At 51.8% G+C, this 21,225-nt stretch overlaps 1 protein-coding gene across 4 annotated transcripts in view; it reads left to right on the top strand.

Moving 5' to 3' along the window:
- The window catches only part of SLC6A2 (solute carrier family 6 member 2), a 53,899-nt gene that overhangs the window by 9,824 nt on the left and 22,850 nt on the right, over positions 1 to 21,225 (top strand). For all 4 annotated transcript variants that reach the window (XM_086689406.1, XM_086689403.1, XM_086689405.1 and 1 more), the window contains 2 exons: positions 7,536 to 7,667; positions 9,591 to 9,828. In XM_086689406.1, the coding sequence (XP_086545532.1) occupies positions 7,536 to 7,667; positions 9,591 to 9,828 (370 nt within the window). The remainder of the gene's footprint in view (positions 1 to 7,535; positions 7,668 to 9,590; positions 9,829 to 21,225) is intronic.

Below are 21,225 nucleotides of genomic sequence, written 5' to 3'. Positions count from 1 at the left end.
TGTGGAACTTCCTCCCGGAGCAGCAGGCATTTCTGCAGAGGTGTGCGCCCGTGCTCCTGGCCAATCTCAGTAAAAGTCAGGAGGACTCAAGAGCTGCGAGGCTCCACTTGGGCTGAGGTTAAAGGGATCCTGGGGCCAGTGGGCAGGGGCAGATGAGTCTCGGGGAGGAGGAAACATGAGTGGTCACCGCATGGTTCCAATATCCTACCCTGGGCAGAGTCTGTGTTGACAAACATGAATGATCTGGGCTTCGTTTATTGTAAGAAGCGGAGTGTTTCTCTAAAGAAATGGCCGTGTGAAGCCAGCTGTTTAACTGGCAGAGACTTGGGGGTGGGGGTGGCGAGTGGCCCTATGCCCGACACCCAGCGTGCACAGCATTGCTTTGGACAAGACTGATCTGTTCCGTTCTCCATGGTGCGAAGGACAAAAAGAAGGTGGAAAGTGAAGGCTGCGGGGGAGGGATTTGGGGAAGGCGAAAAAGCAGTGCCGGCCAGAGGGAGAGGTCGGCTGCCAGGTTCAGCAGAGCCTCAGCTGGCCGTGGGCACCTCTGAAAGGGGGACGGCCACAGGGGGAGTGACCGGCCTCACTCGGGATAGGGACGTGAAGGGTCCGGGGGACTGCCTCCAAGTCCCCCTGTGCTGGTGAGCCTCCAGCAGGCATTCGGCGCTGTGCTCCGTGCAGGACCCGGCCACCGTCCCCTGCACAGGCACTTGTCAACTTGGCGATTTCCAGTTTACAAAGTTGCACTGTGCGCGCTCTGCAGTGTGACGGTGGGATGTGATTCCCGTTTACAGAGCACCCGCTAAGCGCCAGGTACTTACTTCTCCATCGTCTCCAATTATCACAGCAAACCAGAGATGCACTGGCCAATTCTCCGGCTCTCCAGACCCCAGCGGGGTGTCCTACAATTCAGTCCTGACACTGGCGACCGGGAGTTGGCAGACCCCTCAGGTTAAGGACTCAGGCCCGCAAGACTGCCCCCACTTCAGAGGCCACCCATGGGTCTCAAGCTGTCACCTGTGCTTCTGACCACCTGGCTATAACTCAGGGGTTTCCATGATCCTCTCTTCAGGTCAGTAATGTGCCACAGCAGCTCATAGAACTCAGGGAAGCATTAACTTACATTTTCCAATTTGTTATAAAGGGTATGGTAAAGGATACCAATGAGGAGGTGTGTGGGGCAAGTCCTGGACGAGTCTTGAGTGCGGGAGCTTCTGTCCTCATGGAGTTGGGCTGTGCCACCCTCCTGGCGTGTGCTGATGTTCACCAGCCTGGAGGTTTTCCAGGTTCCGTAGTTCAGAGATTTTTATGGAAGCTTCATCACGCAGGCGTAATCGATATTAGCTTTATTTAAACTTTTTTTTTTTTCCAACGTTTATTTATTTTTGGGACAGAGAGAGACAGAGCATGAACGGGGGAGGGGCAGAGAGAGAGGGAGACACAGAATCGGAAACAGGCTCCAGGCTCTGAGCTGTCAGCCCAGAGCCCGACGCGGGGCTCGAACTCACGGACCGCGAGATCATGACCTGGCTGAAGTCGGATGCTTAACCGACTGCGCCACCCAGGCGCCCCGATATTAGCTTTATTTATCTCCAGCCCTTCTTTCTTTCCTGGAGGTTGGAACCTGGGGCTGAAAGTTCCAAGCTTCTAATCAGGGCTTGGCTCTTCTGGTGACCAGCCCCCGTCCAGGAGCTCACCGAGAATGTCTCATTAGAATGAAAGATACTCGTATCACCCAGAAAATTCCAAGGGACTTAGGAGCCCTGTGTAAGACATTCCTATCACCCCCACTCAGAAAATTACAAGGGTTTGGGGCACCTGGGTTGCTCAGTCGGTTGGGCATGTGACTCGTGATTTGGGCTCAGATCATGGTCTCACACTTGGTGAGATGGAGCCCAGTGTGGGGCTGTGCGCTGACAGAGGCATGGAGCCTGTGTGGGATTTTCTCTCTGCTCCTCCCCTGTTCATGTGTTCGTGTTCTCTCTCCCTCTCTGTCTCTGTCTCTCTCTCTCTCTCTCTCTCTCTCTCAGAATAAATGAATACACATTAAAAGAGAAGAAGACAATTACAAGGGGTTTTTAAGAGCTCTGTCTCAGAAACCCAGAGCAGAGACCAAATATAGTAAAACCTTGGATGGCGAGTTAACTTGTTTTTCGAGTGTTTCCGCAAGACGAGGCAAACATTTCTAAAAAATTTTAACTTGATAAAGGAATGATGTCTTGCAATACGAGTAGTACGTGATGTTGAATGTCACATGATCACAACGGAGCCAATGATTCGGAGCCAGTGGTTCTTCTCTCTCTCTCTCTCTCTCACTGCGGGATTATAGGTAATCGTCTCCTAGGCTCGGGTGCTCCGTCTCAGGCCGCGGTGTTTGGCAGAAATCAGTGATTTTTCAGAACGTTGGAAGGTGCCCATGACTGGCAGTAGTGTATTTTTGTCCCTTCAAAGCACCAATGGACAGTCCTTTGCTTTTCTATACAAGAGTAAGCTTAGGAATGCTTGGCTTCCTTCTAGGTCATTGGATAAGCTCCTTGTTAAAGCTGTGCGCGAAGAAAAAGATTCCATTGAGCCGATAGATAGCAGTGATTCTGTTAGGGATAGTGAAAGTCGTCCTACACAGTAACCCTCCTCTCTCTCGTCTCTCTTACACCAGCCGCGAAGGTTTTCCAAGGTAAGCGCAGGTTAATTTGTTCATTTTTCTTTATGTTTTGAATTTTCTTTCTTATTTTGCGTCCTATTACCATATTGTAATCATTTTTATATGAATATTTTGGGGCTGTGGAATGAATCATCTGAGTTTCCCTTATTTCTTATGGGGAAATTCGCGCTGACATACAAGTGCTTTGGATTTGGACACATGTTTCTGGAATGAATTATGCTTGCAAACCAAGGTTTTACTGTATCCGTATTCCATACTGTGTCACAGGGGGGTCTTCCCCAGGCCCTGTGCTTTAGACAGCCCTGCTCCGCCCTCTTTCCCTTCTCACCGAGGCCTGCCCACCGAGAACACTGCCCCCCCTCCCCCCACCCCCGCCACCACTCCAGAAACCGGTTCCCAGTCATTCCCTGTGCAAACGCCCCAACCTCCTTCTGGGTCTGAACGGGCCTCTCGCTTCATTCCTTCTGTAATGTGCACAGGCCGCAGGCCCCAGGGGAGGCCAGAGGCCTGTGGCCTGCAGGGGTGTGGACAGAGCTTAGACATGTATGTGCAAGAGTCCATACATACGTGCAAAAGGCCTTGCGTGTCTCTGGACAGAGCTGAGGTGGCCCCCCCCCCTTGGCCGCCCCATTGTGGCACAGGGCTCTCAGAGGCGAGGGCTCCAAAACGGAACCTTATGATAGAACCGTTATGAACGTGCACTTGTCGAGGCACGAAGATAGAGCATGTTTGATTTAAAAGGTGCAGCCTGATTGGTCATGTGGAAAACCGTGGCCATGTGCGGTGTCCAATGCCAGGGCCACCCTTGCCCCCCGGCCCCACCCGCGTGCCTGCCGCGAGCAGCACCGGCTCTCATGCAGATGTCACCCTCTCTTGCGCCCTTATGTCTCCTATGCCTTCAGGGTGTTCAGGGCGAGGGCACAAATCTGGCTACTCTCGGCATTGACCGAGGTTTTCTTGGAACTCTGGCGAAAGCCGCAGCCGCTGCCCATCCACAGCTGAGCCACGGGCGCCGAGGGAACAGTCCCACGAGTCTTCACTTCTTGATATATCAGGCCGTGGCCAGAAGGCACAGTTGGAGGAATCTGGCCCTCAGCGGACTGGGAAGTGGGTTCCCTGAGGGACCCAGCTCTCCTTCCTGCAGCCCTTCCCTGGTCACACTCTCTCCAGCTCACCCCGGATTCCCAGTGGGCCTCCGCCCTTCTGCCTCCTGCTGAGGGCCCTGCAGACATTCCCTCCCCTTTCCTGAACTCCTCTCATTTGCCCTCCTCATCTGCCCCAGCGTATCCCACTCGGAACTTGGTGCCCCTGGGCTTCACTTCCTGAGGGCTTGGCATTTGTACAGAAGATTCCAGAACCCCTCTCTGACCAGTGCGGTGCCTCTCTAATGGTGAGGTGGCAGGCAGTGTGCCCTGGGCTAGCGGTGATGGGACGGACGCTTTCCTTACTAAATTCATCCGAAGGCCATTTGTCAGAGTCTCTTTTACGGCCCACAGGTCTTTCCGCGGGTGTTCGTGTGTGTCACTGTGCAGAAGGGTCACGAGTGTGCACGGGTGTGCATCTGTGTGCGTGCATTTGTGCGAAGACTGCCAGGAGCTGAGAGCCTCAGGAGATATGCCCTGTGGGTGCTTCTCCGGGTCTGTACACCAGGACCTGCGTAACCAGAGCATTCCAGAATCAAGACAGGATTGTGGGCTGTGGCGTCTGAGGTTCTCAGCTCTCAGACCCTGTGCAAGGCCGGTTTGCAGCTGGTACTGTCAGGCGTGAAGATGTAGCAGGGCCTTGGGGATGTGGTGGTTATGGGCCTTGCAGGGCAGTAGCTTCTGGAAAGTTTGCAGTCCAGCCTCAGTTTCCCAGGAGCTGCTGCGGGGCTGTTTCTAAGTGAGGCCTCCTCGGCTGACCTCAGGCATCCCTGAAACCCCTTTCTGGTTCTCCAGCTCTGCCCCAGCTTCCTCCAGATCTTTCTGCAAGGGGGCTTGGACCAGCCAGCTGGTCAGTGTCTTCTTTCGGAATAAGGCACTGGCCCCTGGGCAGCTTTCTGGTTTTTATTCACACTCAGCTGCTCCATCATTCTGGAGTGTTCTTGGGCTGTTTCCTCCTGAAGCAGTGGCTGGGCTCACATCACAGGCGCTCACAGAGAAGAGCCTCGGGCTTGTGCAGACCTGTCATCCTCCCTCCTAATCTCCTCTGCTGGCACTCCCAGCCGAGCACAAGAGGAGACGAATGTCCAACTGGGCAATTTACCTACCTGTTGTAAACCTGTTGTAAACCTCCGGCCACCCGGAGGTTTGGAGTGGGGGACATTGGCCCGAGTGAGATGCCTGGTTAGTTGGCTGACGTTGCTCTTTCCCTTCGCTGTGGAAAAGAACGCCAGTGCCAACATCTGAGCCGTGAGCCCCGCTCTTTCCTTCCCCGCCGTCCCCCGGGCCACCGACCTCAGTCTTCAGACCTATTCAACAGTCAGATGCGTCTGTTTCCCCTACTCTCTGGCTGCCGTCTCCCGAGGGCAGTAGCAAGGCGGTGGGAGACAGAGTGGGGCTCAAAGGGATGTCCAGATTATTCTAGTCTGGACAAGCAACTTAACCTTTCTTAGCCTCAGTTTCCTCATCTGTTGAGTGGAAATAGCGGTAATTATGTCTCAGGGATGATTTCAAATGAAGAATTACATAAAAGCTCAGTGTGTGGCTCGTCATATAACAGATGTTCACCAATGTCACCATCACCACCACCAACTACCTCTGTCACATTACCAGCGTCAGTTCCATCACCACCACCATTACTGCCAGCACCGTGGACAGACGAGAGCTCAGGTACCAGGTCGGCCCTCTCTGCATGTGGGAGAGGGAGAAGGACAAGGTGGAGTCTGAAAGCAAGAAATGAGGAGGGGACAAGAGAGGGTCCCACGTGGGCATTCGAAGAAGTCCAGCAGGTAGCAGGGGATGGGGTATTGGACCAGTATATATGACCAACTGACAAGATGGCTAAGCTGGCCCCAGATCCCCAGTTCCAGGACAACCTCCCCTCTGAGACCCTGTTCAGCCTCATGTCCCTCACTGAAGCTGGAATATTCTGGCGTCTACAAATTATGTTGGGAATGGCTCTGGAACTCTGGAGGCAGGCAGACCTAGGGCCAAACCCCAGATCCATCACTTACTGGCTGGGTGACCTTGGTCAAGTCACTGGATTTCTCCAAGCCTCAGTTTCCCCCTCCGAGAAATGGGCATAGCAGCTGCTACCTCAGACTTAGGATCGATGGGATCGCGGATATCCAGGGCCCAGTGCCTACATGATACGTAGGAGGGACTCACTTCCTGCTAGTGTCTTTCCTGTGCCCACAGTGCTGATCCTTCTCTTGCTTCGGAAGGGACTGGATCCCAGAGCACTGGGGCCGACACTTCACGCTTTGTCCTTAAGATCCCTGGGCTTCCCGAGGAGCAGCCCTGGGAAGAAAGTGGGGGTTCAGTCTGAGTAAGTGAGACTGGGTGAGTTTGAACCTGGGGTGCCGCGTGACTTTGGCATAATTCTCCGCTAGCTTGGAGCCTCAGTTTCCACGTCTGGAAAATGGAGGTAGCAATCATCACTGCATCTTAGGGTCACTGTGAAGGTCGAATGAGACCTTGCATGGAAAGCACCTGGAACACAGCACAGGATGTTATATTCCTCCTGCTACTGTCATTAAATATTTCCCGGCTTCTGCACTTTCCTGGTGTGGGCGGGCCAGAGAGTGTTTGGTTTCCAAGGTTACTGCATCTCCACCAAAGGCCAGAGGCGGGGACGAGTGTGGATCTGGCCTGGCCACCTCCAGCTGCGTCAGGAAAAGGAGCTGGCATTTTGCTTCGGTCACGCTGGCAGCCTGGGCTGACATGGCACGTATCCCAGTGAGTCACCTAACGGCGTCAGAGCCCGGTAAGCTCGCCCCAGGCTGCCGGACACGCTGAGCATCATCTCTGAGACTCACACACGTCTCATCCCAGCAGGAATTCTCTTGGGGATGAGTTGCTGCCCATGGCCAGGGGCTCTCACTGGTTTCTGCGATGCTCTGGGTGGGTTTCTTCCCTGGTCAGACGCTCGCTCTAGGGATTATTTGCCTTCAGTCGCCTGTAGCAGGGGGAGCCTGATGCGTTCGAAGACCTGAATGTGAATCCTGCTTCTGTCCCTTACCAGTAGCAAGAACAGGCCTGATTCAACTCCCTTCTCTGCCCTCAGTTTCCCCTGGAGGTGGGGGACATAATGACCCTGTCTGATCATGTCTCTGAGCAGCTGTGAAACTAATAATCCAGTGAGATTGTGTTTGGGAAAGCCCCATGTGACCCGAAAATGAGGCAAATATAAGCAAAGTTAGAAACTCAATCGTGTGCGGCTTTGGGCACTGTCTCTCCCTCACTGATGTCAATTTTCTGACCTTTAAAAGGAGGGTTTGGGGCAACTGGCATTCCCCAGAGTGGTGATCCATGAAAGAAAAGGTTCTGCATTTAAATGAATTTGGTTAAGACTATACCTCTAAGCGTCTTCATGGTGCTTCATAGTGTGTGCCTATGTGTATCCAAGGCCAGAAGAATCCTGCCGGGAACAAGCTCGTTCAGCTTTGATTAACCCAGATTTTACTGATTTGACCACACAACCTCATTATCCTAGTGATGGTTTTTCCTGGTCCCACAACAATTACTGTTACTGTTGCTGTTACGATTATTTGTCTTGAGTGCTCTGTGTTAAATCTATTTCCCTACCACAAAACACCCCTTGGGAAGTGGCCGGGGAGCAGATAAATGAGGACACTTAGGCTCTGGTAGATATTGATCCAAGCAGGTGCAGGGGGCAGACGCAAGACTGGCCAGGGGTCCAGGGAGTCACGCTCTGCCTCTGTGTCCTCCAGGTGCCTTTCTGATCCCGTACACCCTGTTCCTTATCATTGCTGGGATGCCCCTGTTCTACATGGAGTTGGCTCTGGGCCAGTACAACCGAGAAGGGGCAGCCACAGTGTGGAAGATCTGCCCGTTTTTCAAAGGTAAAGGATGGGTGCAGGGGAGTCAAGCAGTGTCCAAAAGATTTCCTTGGTGCCCCTGGAGAAACTGCTCCAAAGGTGGGATCCGAGGGGTAGACCAGCTCTCTTGTGGGATTCGTAGATATTGGCAAGGTCAAAAGCATCCACCATTGCAAGCTACACGGAGAGCCCTTGGTGTGTCAAGGCCAGCTTAGCCTAGAAAGTCTGGGAGCCTGGGTACCAGTCCAGCCTCCGCTGCTGACTGACCAGAGGGTGTCTGTTTCCTGTATAGGAAATATTTACAGAAGTGCTAGAAGTACTCAACACATATGCCTCTACTCTCCCCTCTTGCCCCCATGGCAGACATGATAAATAGATCGTAGGCCTTTCTGGGCTCAGCTAGGAAATTGTGTCACAGTCCTGAATACAGCAGCCACGACTAATCGATCACATCTGGGACAGGTGATGAAGCCTGCTTGCATTTGGGACTTGGAGCACATCTGGGAAAAATAGCCATAGCAACTGCCATTTCTTGGCCGCCATATGTCTATGAGAAGGGTATGGAATCAGAATTTGTGTCTCCCAAGCACTGCTTAGTGAACTGGGCCCAGGTGGCACTGAGGGCCAATATGATTCTTATGAGCCTCTTCTCAGCTGGCACCTGTCTCCCGACTGCCTTCTATGTACTCAGTTGTGTAGTAGACACAGGCTGGTAAGAGACTTATAAGACGTATGTATTAGTTAGGATTTTTTAGTTTAACTTCCAGAAATCCCACTCAAAGTGGCTTTAATGTAAAAAGAATTTTTGGCTTATGATATGGTTCAGTCCAAGAGTTTCTGCTAGCTTCGGGTACAGCTTGATCCAGGTCCTTGAACAGTATTATCTGGAATCTCTCTCCACCTCTCTCCGTCTGAAGTTGGTGTTAGCATCCGTCTCAGGCATATTCTTCTCAGGTGCTAGCAAAACCGGCCATTAACAACAAGATTAAATCCTACCAAGTTTACCAGTGACAGAATAAATCGAAAACACCTTTTTATCATCAGTAAAGATCCCAGAGAAGACTCTCATTGGCTTAACTTGAGTCGTATGTTTACCTATCAACCAATCCCTATGGCTGTGGGGAAGCAGAACTCTGGTTGGCCAGGCCTGAGTCGTGTGTCTACAGCCAGATCAAGGAAGTGAGGGATTAGCCTCACCCAAACCTCACATGCTAAGAACACTTAAGGCTACTCCCTTAATCAATATTGCACAGGCCAAAAAAAAAAAAAAAAAAATGTCTACTGTAGGCAAAAGCCCTAGAACTGGCTAGCCCACGAAGAGCTTCCAGCATATTCAGGAAGATGAGATTGGCCCACGCATGGAGCAGATGGTTGAAAGGAGGGCCCAGAGAACACCCAGGACTGAAGTGCTAATCAGGGACTGCTTGTTTGGGGTTTCCCAGAAGCACGTCCTGAGACAAGGATTTGTGGAGGGAGTTATTTGGGGAGTCGATTCTAGGAAAGACTGTGAGGGACAGAGGGAGGGTGTCAGCCAATAAAAGGTGTGTCAATCAAGCCTGTTCCACCATGGAGCAGGGGCCCCTCCCACTGGGAGAGACTGTTAGCATGCCTCACGCTTACTCGGCCCAGGGGGTGAGGGGTCTGGGATACTCACCCTCTGGTGCCTCCATACGCCCCGGTACATACGCTCTGGCTGCTCCCTGGGGACATTAGGGTCCTGACACTTCTGGCCCGCCTGAGGAGTGGGCAAGAGAGGCAAGAGAGCGCACTCAGGCGAAGGGGTCGTGGGCTCCCAGGGCATGGAGGTGAGGCTCTGACAACCTGCTGCAGAGAAGGAGGGGCATAGGGGTTGGGTCGCGCCATGGTTGGAGCTGGCTCCCCGAGAGAGGTGGCTCTGGGGCTGGGCCCGGGCAAGCCCACGCCTGATCCCTCTCTGCCCCCGCCCAGGAGTTGGCTACGCCGTGATCCTCATCGCCATCTACGTTGGCTTCTACTACAACGTCATCATCGCCTGGTCTCTCTACTACCTCTTCTCCTCCTTCACCCTCAAGCTGCCTTGGACCGACTGCGGCCATGCCTGGAACAGCCCCAACTGCACCGACCCCAAGCTCCTCAACAGCTCTGTGCTGGGCAACCACACCAAGTACTCCAAGTACAAGTTCACGCCGGCAGCAGAGTTCTACGAGTAAGTCATCGACCCCTTGTCCTATTCACTCGGGCGCACCGAGACCTGTGCGGGGCAGGACCTGGGCCGACCACCAAGGAAAACCACCCCGGTCGGCATTTGTAGGGGGCACTGAGAAGCCACCACAGGCCGGACCCTGGGCTGGGAGCTGAGGATACAGCCCTGGCCAGGGCAGTGGAGGACACTGTGTTCCGGCCCGGGAGAGTGGGGGTGCGGGGAAATACCCTAGTAAACATGTAAGGAAGCAAGAACGTTTCTCTAGAGAGTCGACGTGCCCTTCAGGAAATAAAACACATTTTAGGGAGTGTAGGTGCTCTTAAAGAACGAAAACCAGGTATATGAGGGGGAAAGGACCATTAGCTCGGGTGGCCAGGGAGGGCTTGTCTGAGGAGGTGACATGAACACTGATGAAGCCAGCCAAGGGAACATCTAGGGGCTCAGCCAGCAGCTGATGGAACTGGAGCTTGAACCCAAATGGAACTGGTCCTGAAGCTGCCATGTGGCCCCCCTGTGCTGCTGTCCCTCTGGGGCTTCCAGGTTGAAGGTTGTCGGTGAAATTCAGAAAGCGGGAAGCAGGCCAGCTATGTGCGGCTCGGGGGAAGTATGTGGACCATGTGTGCCTGAGAGGCACTGACTGGTGGTAGAAGACAGATTATCTTTTTTAAAAAGACACGTTTTATGTTGAAATCATTGTAGATACAGAAAAGTTGGGTAAGTAACATGTAGAGCTCTTGTACACCCTGCATTCAGTTTCGTCTGTCGACACCTTATATAACCCTAGTGCAGTGATTGAAATCTGAAAATTAGCGTTCCTATACTGTTAACTAACCTGCTAAAGGCCTTCTGTCGAATTCGTCAGTTTTCCCACTAATGTTCTTTTCCGGTCCAGGATCCAGCCCAGAATGCCACGTGGCATTTAGCTGTCCCTTCCCCTTAGTCCCCAGTCTGTGAGAGTTCTCTGGTCTTTCCTTGAGTGTCATGACCTTGACACTTTTGAAGAGTACTGGTGAGTTATTCTGTGAATTAGGCGTCAGTGTGGGTTGGTTTGCTATTTTCTCCCGATTAAACTGAGGCTAGGCATTTTTGATAAGAATACCATAGAGATGATGCTGTGTCCTTCTCAGTGCATCATATCAGGAGGGACACGATGCCTCTTATTACTGGGGATGGTAACCTTGATCGCTTGGCTAAGACGGTACCTGCCAGCTTCCTTCTGTGTGGAGAGACCATTATTCCCTTTGTAATTAACAAGTGTCTTCTGGGGGAACCTCTCGAGGTTATGTAAATATCTTGTTTCTCATCATCCTTACCCCAAATCCTCAGCATCCTTCAATGATGCTTGCCAGCAAAGATTATTATCATAGCGTTTGCTAATTGTGATTCTCCGTTCCCATCATTCCCTCTAGATTAATTGATTGGGATTCTTTTGTAAGGAAGAGTTGTCCCTTTCCCCCTATTTATGCCTTCATTCTATCATTTACTGATGCATTTTTTTATTGAGATATAATTGACGTATAACTTCATACTAGTTTCACGTGTACAATGATTTGACACATGTATATATTGCAAAATGATTCCTACAATAAGTTTAGTTAGCATTCATCACTACCCACAGTTACAAATTTTTTTTCCTTGTGATGAGAACTTTCAAGATCTGCCCTCTTAGCAACTTTCAAATATACAGTAGTATTGTTAACTGGACCCACCACGTTGTACATTACATCCCCATGATTTCTTTATTTTATAGCTTCTGGAAGTTTGTACCTTTTTACCACCTTCACCCAGTTTGACCATTCCCGCCCCCTGCCTCTGGCAACTACCAGTTCGTTTTCTTTATCTTTGTAAAAAATGTTTTAGTTTCCACGTATAAGTGGGATCCTATGGTATTTGTCTTTCTCTGTCTGACTTATTTCGCTTTGCATAACGCCCTCCGGGGCTGTCCATGTCGTCACAAATGGAAGGCTATCCATTTTTTTCACGTGAATATTTTATGTATATAGATAAATTTTATATTTTATATACACTTACATAAATTTTTTGTAAGTATAAAATATTGTATATTACATATATATTTTGTATTGTGTGTATATATATATGCCTAATACATATATACGTATCTACACAATACATATATACAATACACCATAGTTTGTATGTGTGTGTGTGTGTACGTGTGTGTGTATACATATGTGTATATCACACGTTGTCTCTCCGTACACACACACACACACACACACTCCATCATTTTTATACATTCATACATCCATGGATATCTTGTTTCCATGTCTTGGCTATTATAAATAATGCTGTGAACACAGGGGTGCAGACATCTTTTTGAGTTAGTGTTTCCACTTCCTCCGGATAAATACCCAGCCGTGAAATTGCTGGATCAGCTGGCAGTTCTATTCGTAACTCTCTGAGGAGCCTCCATACCCTTTCCCACAGCGGCTGCACCCGTTTGCATTCCCGCCAACGGTGCACGAGGGTTCCCTTTCTCCACATCCTCACCAGCTCTTGTTACCTCTTGTTTTTTTTTTGATGGTGGTCATTCTAACAGGTGTGAGGTTCTGATATCTCATGGTGGCTTTGATTTGCATCTCCTCCGTCATTCATTGACATCTGTACGGGCTCGCGGAGAGTTGTTTCATTCTGTGGTTTTCATCCAGAACCGTCAGTATTTATTTGTGGTTCCCCTGTCATCCTCAACTCCATCCTTTTATGTCTTGAGGTCAACTTGGTTTTGGTCACCTAATGTGCAAATGTTTGCACGTCGGGCTCTTCAGAATGCAGCTTGTGTTGTCTTTTTCCCTCGGGCGGGGACAAGCCCCGTTTTAGCAATCGAGACACAAGTGTTCACAGATAAGCAGGAAGTCCCGTTACAAGCTGTGGGGTGGGACAGGGAAATCTCACCGGGACCTCACTCGTGAGGCGTACGGGGTCTGGAGTAGGCTGTGACAATCTGCTCTGTAAAAACCAGATAGCAAATATTTGAGGCCTTGAGGACCATATATGTCTCTCGCATATTCTGCTTTGTTTCATTTTATCCTTTCCAAAGAGAAAGACCATTCTTAGCTCACAGGCTGGACTTGGCTTGGGGGCCACGGCTCGCCGACTCCTGGTCTAGAGCAGTGCTGCCCTGCGGTGATAGGAATGTTCTCTATCTGTGCAGCTCAAGAGGGGGCCACATGTGGCCAGTGGAGCCATTGAAACATGGCCAGTGTGACTGAAGAGTTAAATTTTTAAATTTTATTTAATCTTCATCAATTTACCTTTAAAGAGCCACATGTGGCCTGTGGCTACCACGTTGGATAGTTCTGGTCCAGAGGATGAGAAAAGACAGATTCATAAAAGACAAAACGCGAGGACCAGCTTCCTTCAGTGCTATGGATTCTCTACACCAAGGCCCTGGGGATGCATCCTGATTGTCTGGAGACTGGGCTTATCCTAGGCCAGTTTCCATCCCTTCCATCTCAGGGCAGTAGGGCCAAAGAGATACAGTTTGGTTAAAAGTGGCCTCTGGAGAGCCTTGTGCCTCCTGGGGCTTGGGAAATTAGGCGCTCAGGGCCTAGGAGCTGCCCTCAACGAGCCAGTGCCGAGAACTTGCCGGTCCCTGACCTGCATGTCCCCTCCACCGTCTGTGTTTCCTGTGAGTTTCCAGCAGGCATGTGCGAAATGACATAGGTGTGGGACTTGGAGGGGAGAGGGTCCAAAGTTGTCATCAAATGCAGATTGAAGCACATCTGAAACCCCTCGAGGACTGAGGCGTTGCCGTTGCTTAAAGCAAACATCCGTTTACGTTAACAGTGTTATCCCTGTCTCCCTCCCCATCACGCACGTGTGTCCAGCTTTCTGCTGACTTCTTTGCTTGTGTTATTTCAATTTAAGCCTCACCCCAACCCCACGAGGTTTCTGTAACTACCCCCCGCCTCCCCAAGTGCACGCACGAGGAGGCTGTGAATATAAGCACTGCCCCAGGGCCCCAGGGCCCCACGGCCAGTACTGCACAGAGCCAAGATTTGGGCCCAGGCAGTTTGTGCTTATAGGACAATGGGCCCAGGCAGCTTGTGCTATAGGCCGTGAGTGAACACCTGCCTCTGCTTTGCCCCTGGGACCCTCCCTCTCCCCACCCCAGCCCCTGCCTCGCCAGGCAGTGACATTCAGAGCCTGCAGTCCTAACCTCTGGGTCGTATTGGATTCGAGCCATTATAAATGGCCATGACTACTCAGAAACATTGCCACAGTCACAGCTAACATTTGTCCGGCCTAGATTATGTCCCAGTCACTATGCACAGTGCCTTTTCACCCTGACCACCGTGGCCAGTCTAGAACTATCATCGTGTCACGAACGAGGAAACAGGGGCAAGCAGGAAACGACTTGTCCAGGGTCATGTAGTTTAGAAGTGACATTTGAAATGGGTTTGAACCCAGGAAGTCTGGGTGGAAAAGCCAGTTTCCCAGCCCAGTGATTCAGAACCACCCAGAAACATACAGATGCCTGGACCCTGCACCCAGAGACGCCGATTTCATCGGTCTGGGTGCAGCCAGAACATGGGGGGTTTTATTGACAGTTCCTCTGGTGATTCTACTATGACAGCCACTGTCTTGACCACTGTGCTCTTCGGTCTCAGACAGAGCAAGATTTTTCCCGCTTCAGGCTGACATCCCAACAGTGTCCTGTTGTGGGAAATCTAGGGCCGCCTTCACTTTTATTTATTTATTTATTTTTTAATTTTTTTATGTTTTATTTATTTTTGTGAGAGAGACAGAGCGTGAGCAGGGGAGGGGCAGAGAGAGAGAGAGAGAGAGGGAGACACAGAATCCGAAGCAGGCTCCAGGCTCCGAGCCGTCTGCACAGAGCCCGACGCGGGGCTCAAACTCGTGAACCACGAGATCATGACCTGGGCCAAAATCAGACGCCCAACCGCCTGAGCCACCCAGGCGCCCCTCCTTCACTCTGCTTCTGAGGAGCGGGGCCTCAGAAAACCCCAGAACCTTTGGGGAGCTTGCGGATGGAAGTTTTAGGCCTCCTGACTTTATGAGTGTGGTTTTGGACCAGGAGGCGGCAAAGGAGCCGGGACAGAGGGTGCTGCCGATACGTTTAATTGCTTCCAAGCGCTCCCCTTCATCATCTTGTGCTAGAGGAAAAAACCATGACTTTTCTTTCTGCTCTGGGCAACCCTTGTCCTTGTAAATTAAAACGGAAAACAATAGCGTTGGTCGTCTCTAGTCTAGTCATTATTTGGTTCCTCTTCTGACGTCCTAACGGCCGGCAGGTCTGCCCCGGCAGGAGAGAGAGAGGCCAGTTGGGTCTTGAGACCCGGGTCACTTCAGTTACAGCCCTAAACTCCCTCCGGGCTCAGATGTGAGCAGAATGTGGTGGACAAAGACACCGGTCTTCCGTGCGGGACCTGGGGACTTGGGGCACGCGGCGGGGAGCGGCATCCGGGGCATATTTCAGCAGCCCTGTGCTCCGCAGGGCTCGCCGCCTCCCCCACCCCCCACAAGCCTCACAGCACCATGAGCTGGGCACCCCAGATCTCTTTCCACCCAAGACCCGTTTAGTTTTCGGAGGTGGCGGGGTTGGAAATGACTCCTCTCTCACAGATAAGAAGGTGGCGGGTCGGGTTTTCGGCAAGTGGCAGGGCTGGGATCCGAAGCCAGGTCGTCTGGATCAGGGCTCTCACCCCACACCCAGGCTTCTCCGGTCTTCCTCCTCCTGCCTGACAGAGTCTTGGGGCCGTGTGCCGGGGACCCGAGTGCAGGCGTCTCTGCAGGTAGACGGCAGCCCATTTCGCACACCTCTTTCTCACCCTGAGCTTGCTGTCGTGTGCTTTGCAGTCCGTAAGTCATGAACTGCAAGTGGATTTTTTTTTTTAATTTTTTTTAATGTTTATTTATTTTGGGGACAGAGAGAGACAGAGCATGAATGGGGGAGGGGCAGAGAGAGAGAGGGAGACACAGAATCGGAAGCAGGCTCCAGGCTCTGAGCCGTCAGCCCAGAGCCCGACGCGGGGCTCGAACTCACGGACCTCGAGATCGTGACCTGAGCTGAAGTAGGACGCTCAACCAACTGAGCCACCCAGGCGCCCCAATAAGTGGATTTTTCTTAATGGCGCATGGCCCTGGTATCTAGATGTTTCTGCTTTAAGAGAGTCACCCCCATCTCAGTCTGGGGAGCCAGCAAGTAGGACCCCCGGTGCCAGCCCTGAGGAAGGCTAGGTCGTTTCTTCTCTTCCCTCAGAGCCCGCTGGCCAGTGTCGTTGCCATCTTGTACTCATTTAGGCTGATGGATTGGAAAAACCATCCAAGGGAACAAAACCACTATTCTCCCCAGGCTCTGGGCCTGAAGCCATACAACCCGCAGCTAAAAGAAACCCTGACGCTCTCTGGAACTTTCCAAAGGGCACCCTTGGTGAGCATGCTCCGGAGACAGAAAACTTCTACCCCCTGCCTGTTCCTGGTGGGACAGAGAAGCTCCCTCCTCCCCGGCACCAACCCTCTGTGCTCAAATGTCAAGTAAGAAACTGAGCCCGTTTGGCCCGCAGACTTTGGAAAGCCTGGACCAGATACTTCACGATGATTCATTTTCATTAAACTGCTGGAAGAGTCCAACAAACCCAAGTTACTTGTACTAAACCCCTGAGGCTCGGGGCCTGCTGGGGAGAGGCTGGGGTCACATTTCTTTTCCTGGGAATCAGCTCAGGAGTCTGGCCTTTACACTGGCGAACTCTCTAGACAAAGCCTGCGAGGCTGACCATGGATTTCACACGCGCGTGGGGGCATTTCAGCCATCCGGTTGAACACGCACTCACGTCATTTTAACAACTTTCAGGACAAGTACAGCTGGTCCGGTGCCTTTTTCTCATGCTTTTAATAGTCAAATTGGCCAAAGGGTTATTGACACCATTCAATATTTGGCCCATGAAACAATGAGGAAGGAGAATTAAGAGTCAGGTGGGTTCAGGACCTGATTTTAGTTCTCTGTCAATTTTTGGATGCACCCACCTGCTTTCTTTCCTTTCCCTTCCCTTGAGCTGTTTCTCCTCTCCCCACCCCTACCTCCCCTCCTCCTTCCCTCCCTCTCCCTCCCCTCCCCCTCTCTCCTCCTCCCTGTCTCTCTCTCAGGACATAAGAGAGAAAACTAAGTCAGGACATGATTTTGAGTTGAGACCAGCAAGGGGAGAAGTTTGCCAGGCAGACAAATTGGGCCGGGAAGTGTGTTCTAGGTGGAAAGGAACAGGAAGTTGTAAGGGCCAGAGCAACCAGAGCCTCATATGCTTGAGAAGTGACAGTGGCTCACTGGGGCCAGAAGCCCAAGGCAGGGTATGGTGAGACAGGGGATACGCTGGGCAGGGGACAGTTATGAAAAGTCTCAGGTTCTGAAACGTTTATGTTTTTATCCTTTAGACCAGGATTTCCTAACCTCCGCACTTTTAGCATTACGGGCTGGGCAATTCTACATTGGGGCAGGGCTGTCCTGTGCATCTGGGATGTTCGATGACATCTCTGGCCTCTGCCCATGAGATACGGGCAGCGTCTCCTCCACTCCAGATACGAGAACCCAGACATTGCCAAACAGCCCTGGGGAGGCGGTGGGAGCCACTGTTCCAGGTGATAAGGAGCCCTGGAAGACTTAGGGGCGGGAGACTGACAGAAGGGCAGATCAGACAGATGGATTTAAGGGGCCGTGGCATGGGGAGATGGGGAGACTTCTATAGCAGCAGGGGAGAGAATGTGGGTCTGGCCTGGGGCAGGGCAGCAAGGGTGGGGGGTGGTAGCAGACCAGGAGGCGGGATTAGGACGGGCCAGACACTGAAACCGATTGCATGGGGGGGGGGGGGGCGGTGCTGATGCTAGGTGAGTCCTTTAAAGCCATGACATCTGGCCTGGGGGCCGCAGGGATAGGGGCCATCTGGGGAGGGGACATATGGGCCTTTGTGGACCACACAGCTCTGCCCATTCGTTCACACTTGCTCACTTGCAGATAGATGCATGTGCCCGCCCACACCCCCTCTGTCCATCTGTCCTTCTGCCACACCTGTGCACCTCCTCTCAGCTCAGCTGTCCTCCCGCACTCTCAGAGAAGGCACCGGCCACCCCTCAGTGAACCCGCCAGCTGACTCCCGCGGACTAACCTAACTCCCCGGTCATTTTGGGGGCACTCCTTAGCTCCTTTGGGGGCACTCCTGCTCCTGGAAGGCTGGGACTGGATCATGATCATTAGAGTTACCATTTGTTGAACCATTTCCTGAGTTCTAGGCATTGTCTACATTCTGGAATTTAATCCGCACGAGAGCATTTTGCTGAAAAGGAACAAGGCTCAACAGGGGGAAGGTTGGCACCAGGTTTTGTCGCCCGCTACCCCGCAGGAGCTCCACGTGGCTTGTCTGCAGCCGTGTCACGGGCCCCCAACCCTCTCCGGCTCACAGAAGATGTGCAGAATGAGTTTGCGGAATCAGTGAGAGGGTTCGGGCCACCCCATCACTGGTGGCAGGGCCAGGGTGGGATCCTAGGTCTGTCTGATCCCAGTTCTGTTCCAGGTTCTTCTATTTGCTTTCACGTTCTTGCAAATAATAAACATCGGTCTTGAATGGATGAGTAAATGATCAAATGAGTGAATGAAACACGCCTCCACAAATTTAAATGGTGGTGGCCTCCACAAATTTAAACTCCTGCCCAAGGATAAGCTAACCAAGTTTCCAGACTCAGGGTACGGGTTTCCCCACCAGGGTAGCATCTTCCAGTGCCTCTGCTCCCAGCGAGTGAGTGCGGCCATCTATCTGCCTCTGATTCTGTGGGCTCCTCTGAGACCCAGGCGTCCAAACTATTCGAAGCCCGCATTTTTTAAGCTGCTCTGGAGCCTTTTCTTCCCCTTAGGCACAGAAAGCCAATTTTATTTTGCCAGGAAAGTAAAGACAGTTTCTGGAAGACTCACGTTTCCTCTAAGGAAAACCTGTAACTCAGGTTTGTTGAGGAGGCCTGTTGTTCAAGGGGTCTCAGCTTTGGCTGCCCAGTAGAATCACCTGGAGAATTTAAAAGATGCTGGTGCCCAGCATCTAATTCAGTTGGTTGGGAGGGGGGCCCAGACGTCAGTAATTGTCACAAAGCTTCTCTGTGTGATTTTTTTAAAGGTTTATTTATTTATTTTCAGAGAGAGAGAGAGAGCAAGAGAAAGAGAGGGAGTTCACGAGTGGGTGAGGGGCAGAGAGAGGAGAGACAGAATTCCAAGTGGGACTGGAACTCACAAACTGTGAGAACACGACCTGAGCCAAAATCAAGGGTCTGGACGCTTAACCGACCGAGCCCCCCAGGGGCCCCTCTGCGTGATTCTCATGAGCAGGTTGAGAACCCTGTTTTGTTGATGGGCCTGCAGGTTACATTCTCTGTACCTCGTATTTCTCTTCTGGAGGGAGGGAGTGAAGAGAAAAAGGAGGGAACGGAAGAGGGGCGGGGAGGGGTGGGAGAGAGAGAGACAGAGATACAGACAGGCAGAGAGATGGTCGACTACCGCCGGTCTATCCACTGTGGGCGTGTGAACTTTTGCCTTTAGCGTGACCTTCTTTTGCGTGAACTACTGTGGGGAAGGACGGATGGCGAAGCTGCCTCTGGCCTGTATCGCTGGTGTGCGCGTATCAATCAGCCACTTTCTGAAAGGACCGCTGGCCGAGAGCAAAAGGCCCTGCAGGACGAGACAAAGGGAAGCTAGGTTCCCGCGTGGAAAGTGGCTGGTTGCCCTGGACGGTGTCAAAGGGTGAGGACTCCCCCAGGTCGGAGGAGGAGCTGCTGAGAGGTGGAGTGAGGGCGCGGGGGAGGCTGACCCTCTGTCCTTCCTGGGTCCTCTTGCTTTAGAAGGTGGATTCTTGAATTTAGCAAGTGAGGTGGTGAGCACGTGTCCCTGATCCAACAGTCTGCTCTGAGCTAACCAGGCCTGAGTGCCAGGCCTCAGGGGCAGGCATGGCCTGGGGAATGAGCCAGGAGCCGCAGGAACTGGGAGGGTTGAAAGGCCCGTGCCGGGGGTGATCACGGAGGCCTCCCAGAAGAGGTGACATTGGAGCTGGGCCTTGAAGGGTGTTGACAGTTTGCAGCCTCTGAGTGTGGAGTGCTGTGGAGGGCAGGCAGGGACCAGTTCTGGGTGCCCTCGAAGCTCCCTCCGCTCCCGATACTTGTCACACTTTATTGGGACTGTGCATTCAATGCTGCCTCAGTTGCTACACTATAAGCCCCCCACACAAGGCACCACGTGCAAGGAGTCCGCACTGTGCTGCTGAGGCCCGGGATGAGGCTGTTTACAGCAGGCACTCACTAAGGAATGAATGATCGGGGTGCAGACGGCTCTGCCTTACCAAGCTGTTCCCTCTTCCTCAGAAACAATTCTGCTTTCTTTGTCTTCCCCGGTCTGCGGTTTCATCGGTTGGTCTTCCTTGACGTTTGGTTAGACCCTAATGACGTTGATTAGCCATGAGCAGCCGGTCATTTTGCGTGTGATTCTGTTTACTGTTTCTTCACCGTAGATTGTGTGAGAGACCCCGCTCTTCTCAAACCTCATCTGTGTTTTATTTGTTTTCCTTACTCTAACCCCGCTATTCTCAAACCTCATTTGTATTTTATTTGTTTTCCTTACTCTAAAATAGGATATGCCGTATTGTAGGGGAGTGCATGTCAGTAAGGGACGGTTCCAGAATGTCACAAACTGAACACAGCCATGTTCCCAAGCACCCAGAAACATAACTGACCGGCGTCCCAGAAACTCCTACTGTGTCCCCTCCCGTTCAGTACCCGCATCCCCACCCTGGCTGCACCCTTCCTGACTTCTAACACCTTAGGTTACTTTGGCCCGTTATAGTTTGTGCGAGCGGAATCAGACAGAAAGTCCTGACTTCCTCAGGTTCGGTGTTCACTTCCTTCTCATAAGATTGTACGTGAGGGGTCCATCCACAGACAGCTGGTGGTTTTGTAATATTCCATTTTATGAACGTATCATGATCGATCCATGCTACTATTGATGGATATATGAGTGTTCTCCAATTTGAGATTATTGTGATTAATGCTGCTGGGAACATTCTAGAACATGCGTTTTGGTGAACATACGTACACATGTCTACTGAGTAAATACCCAGGAGTGGACTTGCTAGGGCGCGGGATATGCACGCCTTTAGCTTTTAGATGAGAAACGTTTATTGTCATCTCAGTTTCTGGACCAAGGGATTCGTAAGCTCAGCAACATGAGAGTTTTGGACTGGACAATTCTTTGCTGTCGGAGGCCGTCCTGCCCGTGAAAGGACGTGAAGGCTGTCCCGTGCGTTGTAGGATGTCCCTGGCTGCTGTCCTCCAGATGCCAGTAACACAGCCTCCGGACTTTTCCTGTTATTTCCATCTTCTCTCTAGGACCAGGCATGC

The sequence above is a fragment of the Puma concolor genome, chromosome E2 (genome assembly GCF_028749965.1).
Source record: "Puma concolor isolate L17-30 chromosome E2, mPumCon1.1.hap2, whole genome shotgun sequence".
Taxonomy (NCBI): Eukaryota; Metazoa; Chordata; class Mammalia; order Carnivora; family Felidae; genus Puma; species Puma concolor.
This window is presented reverse-complemented; position numbering and strand designations above follow the sequence as displayed.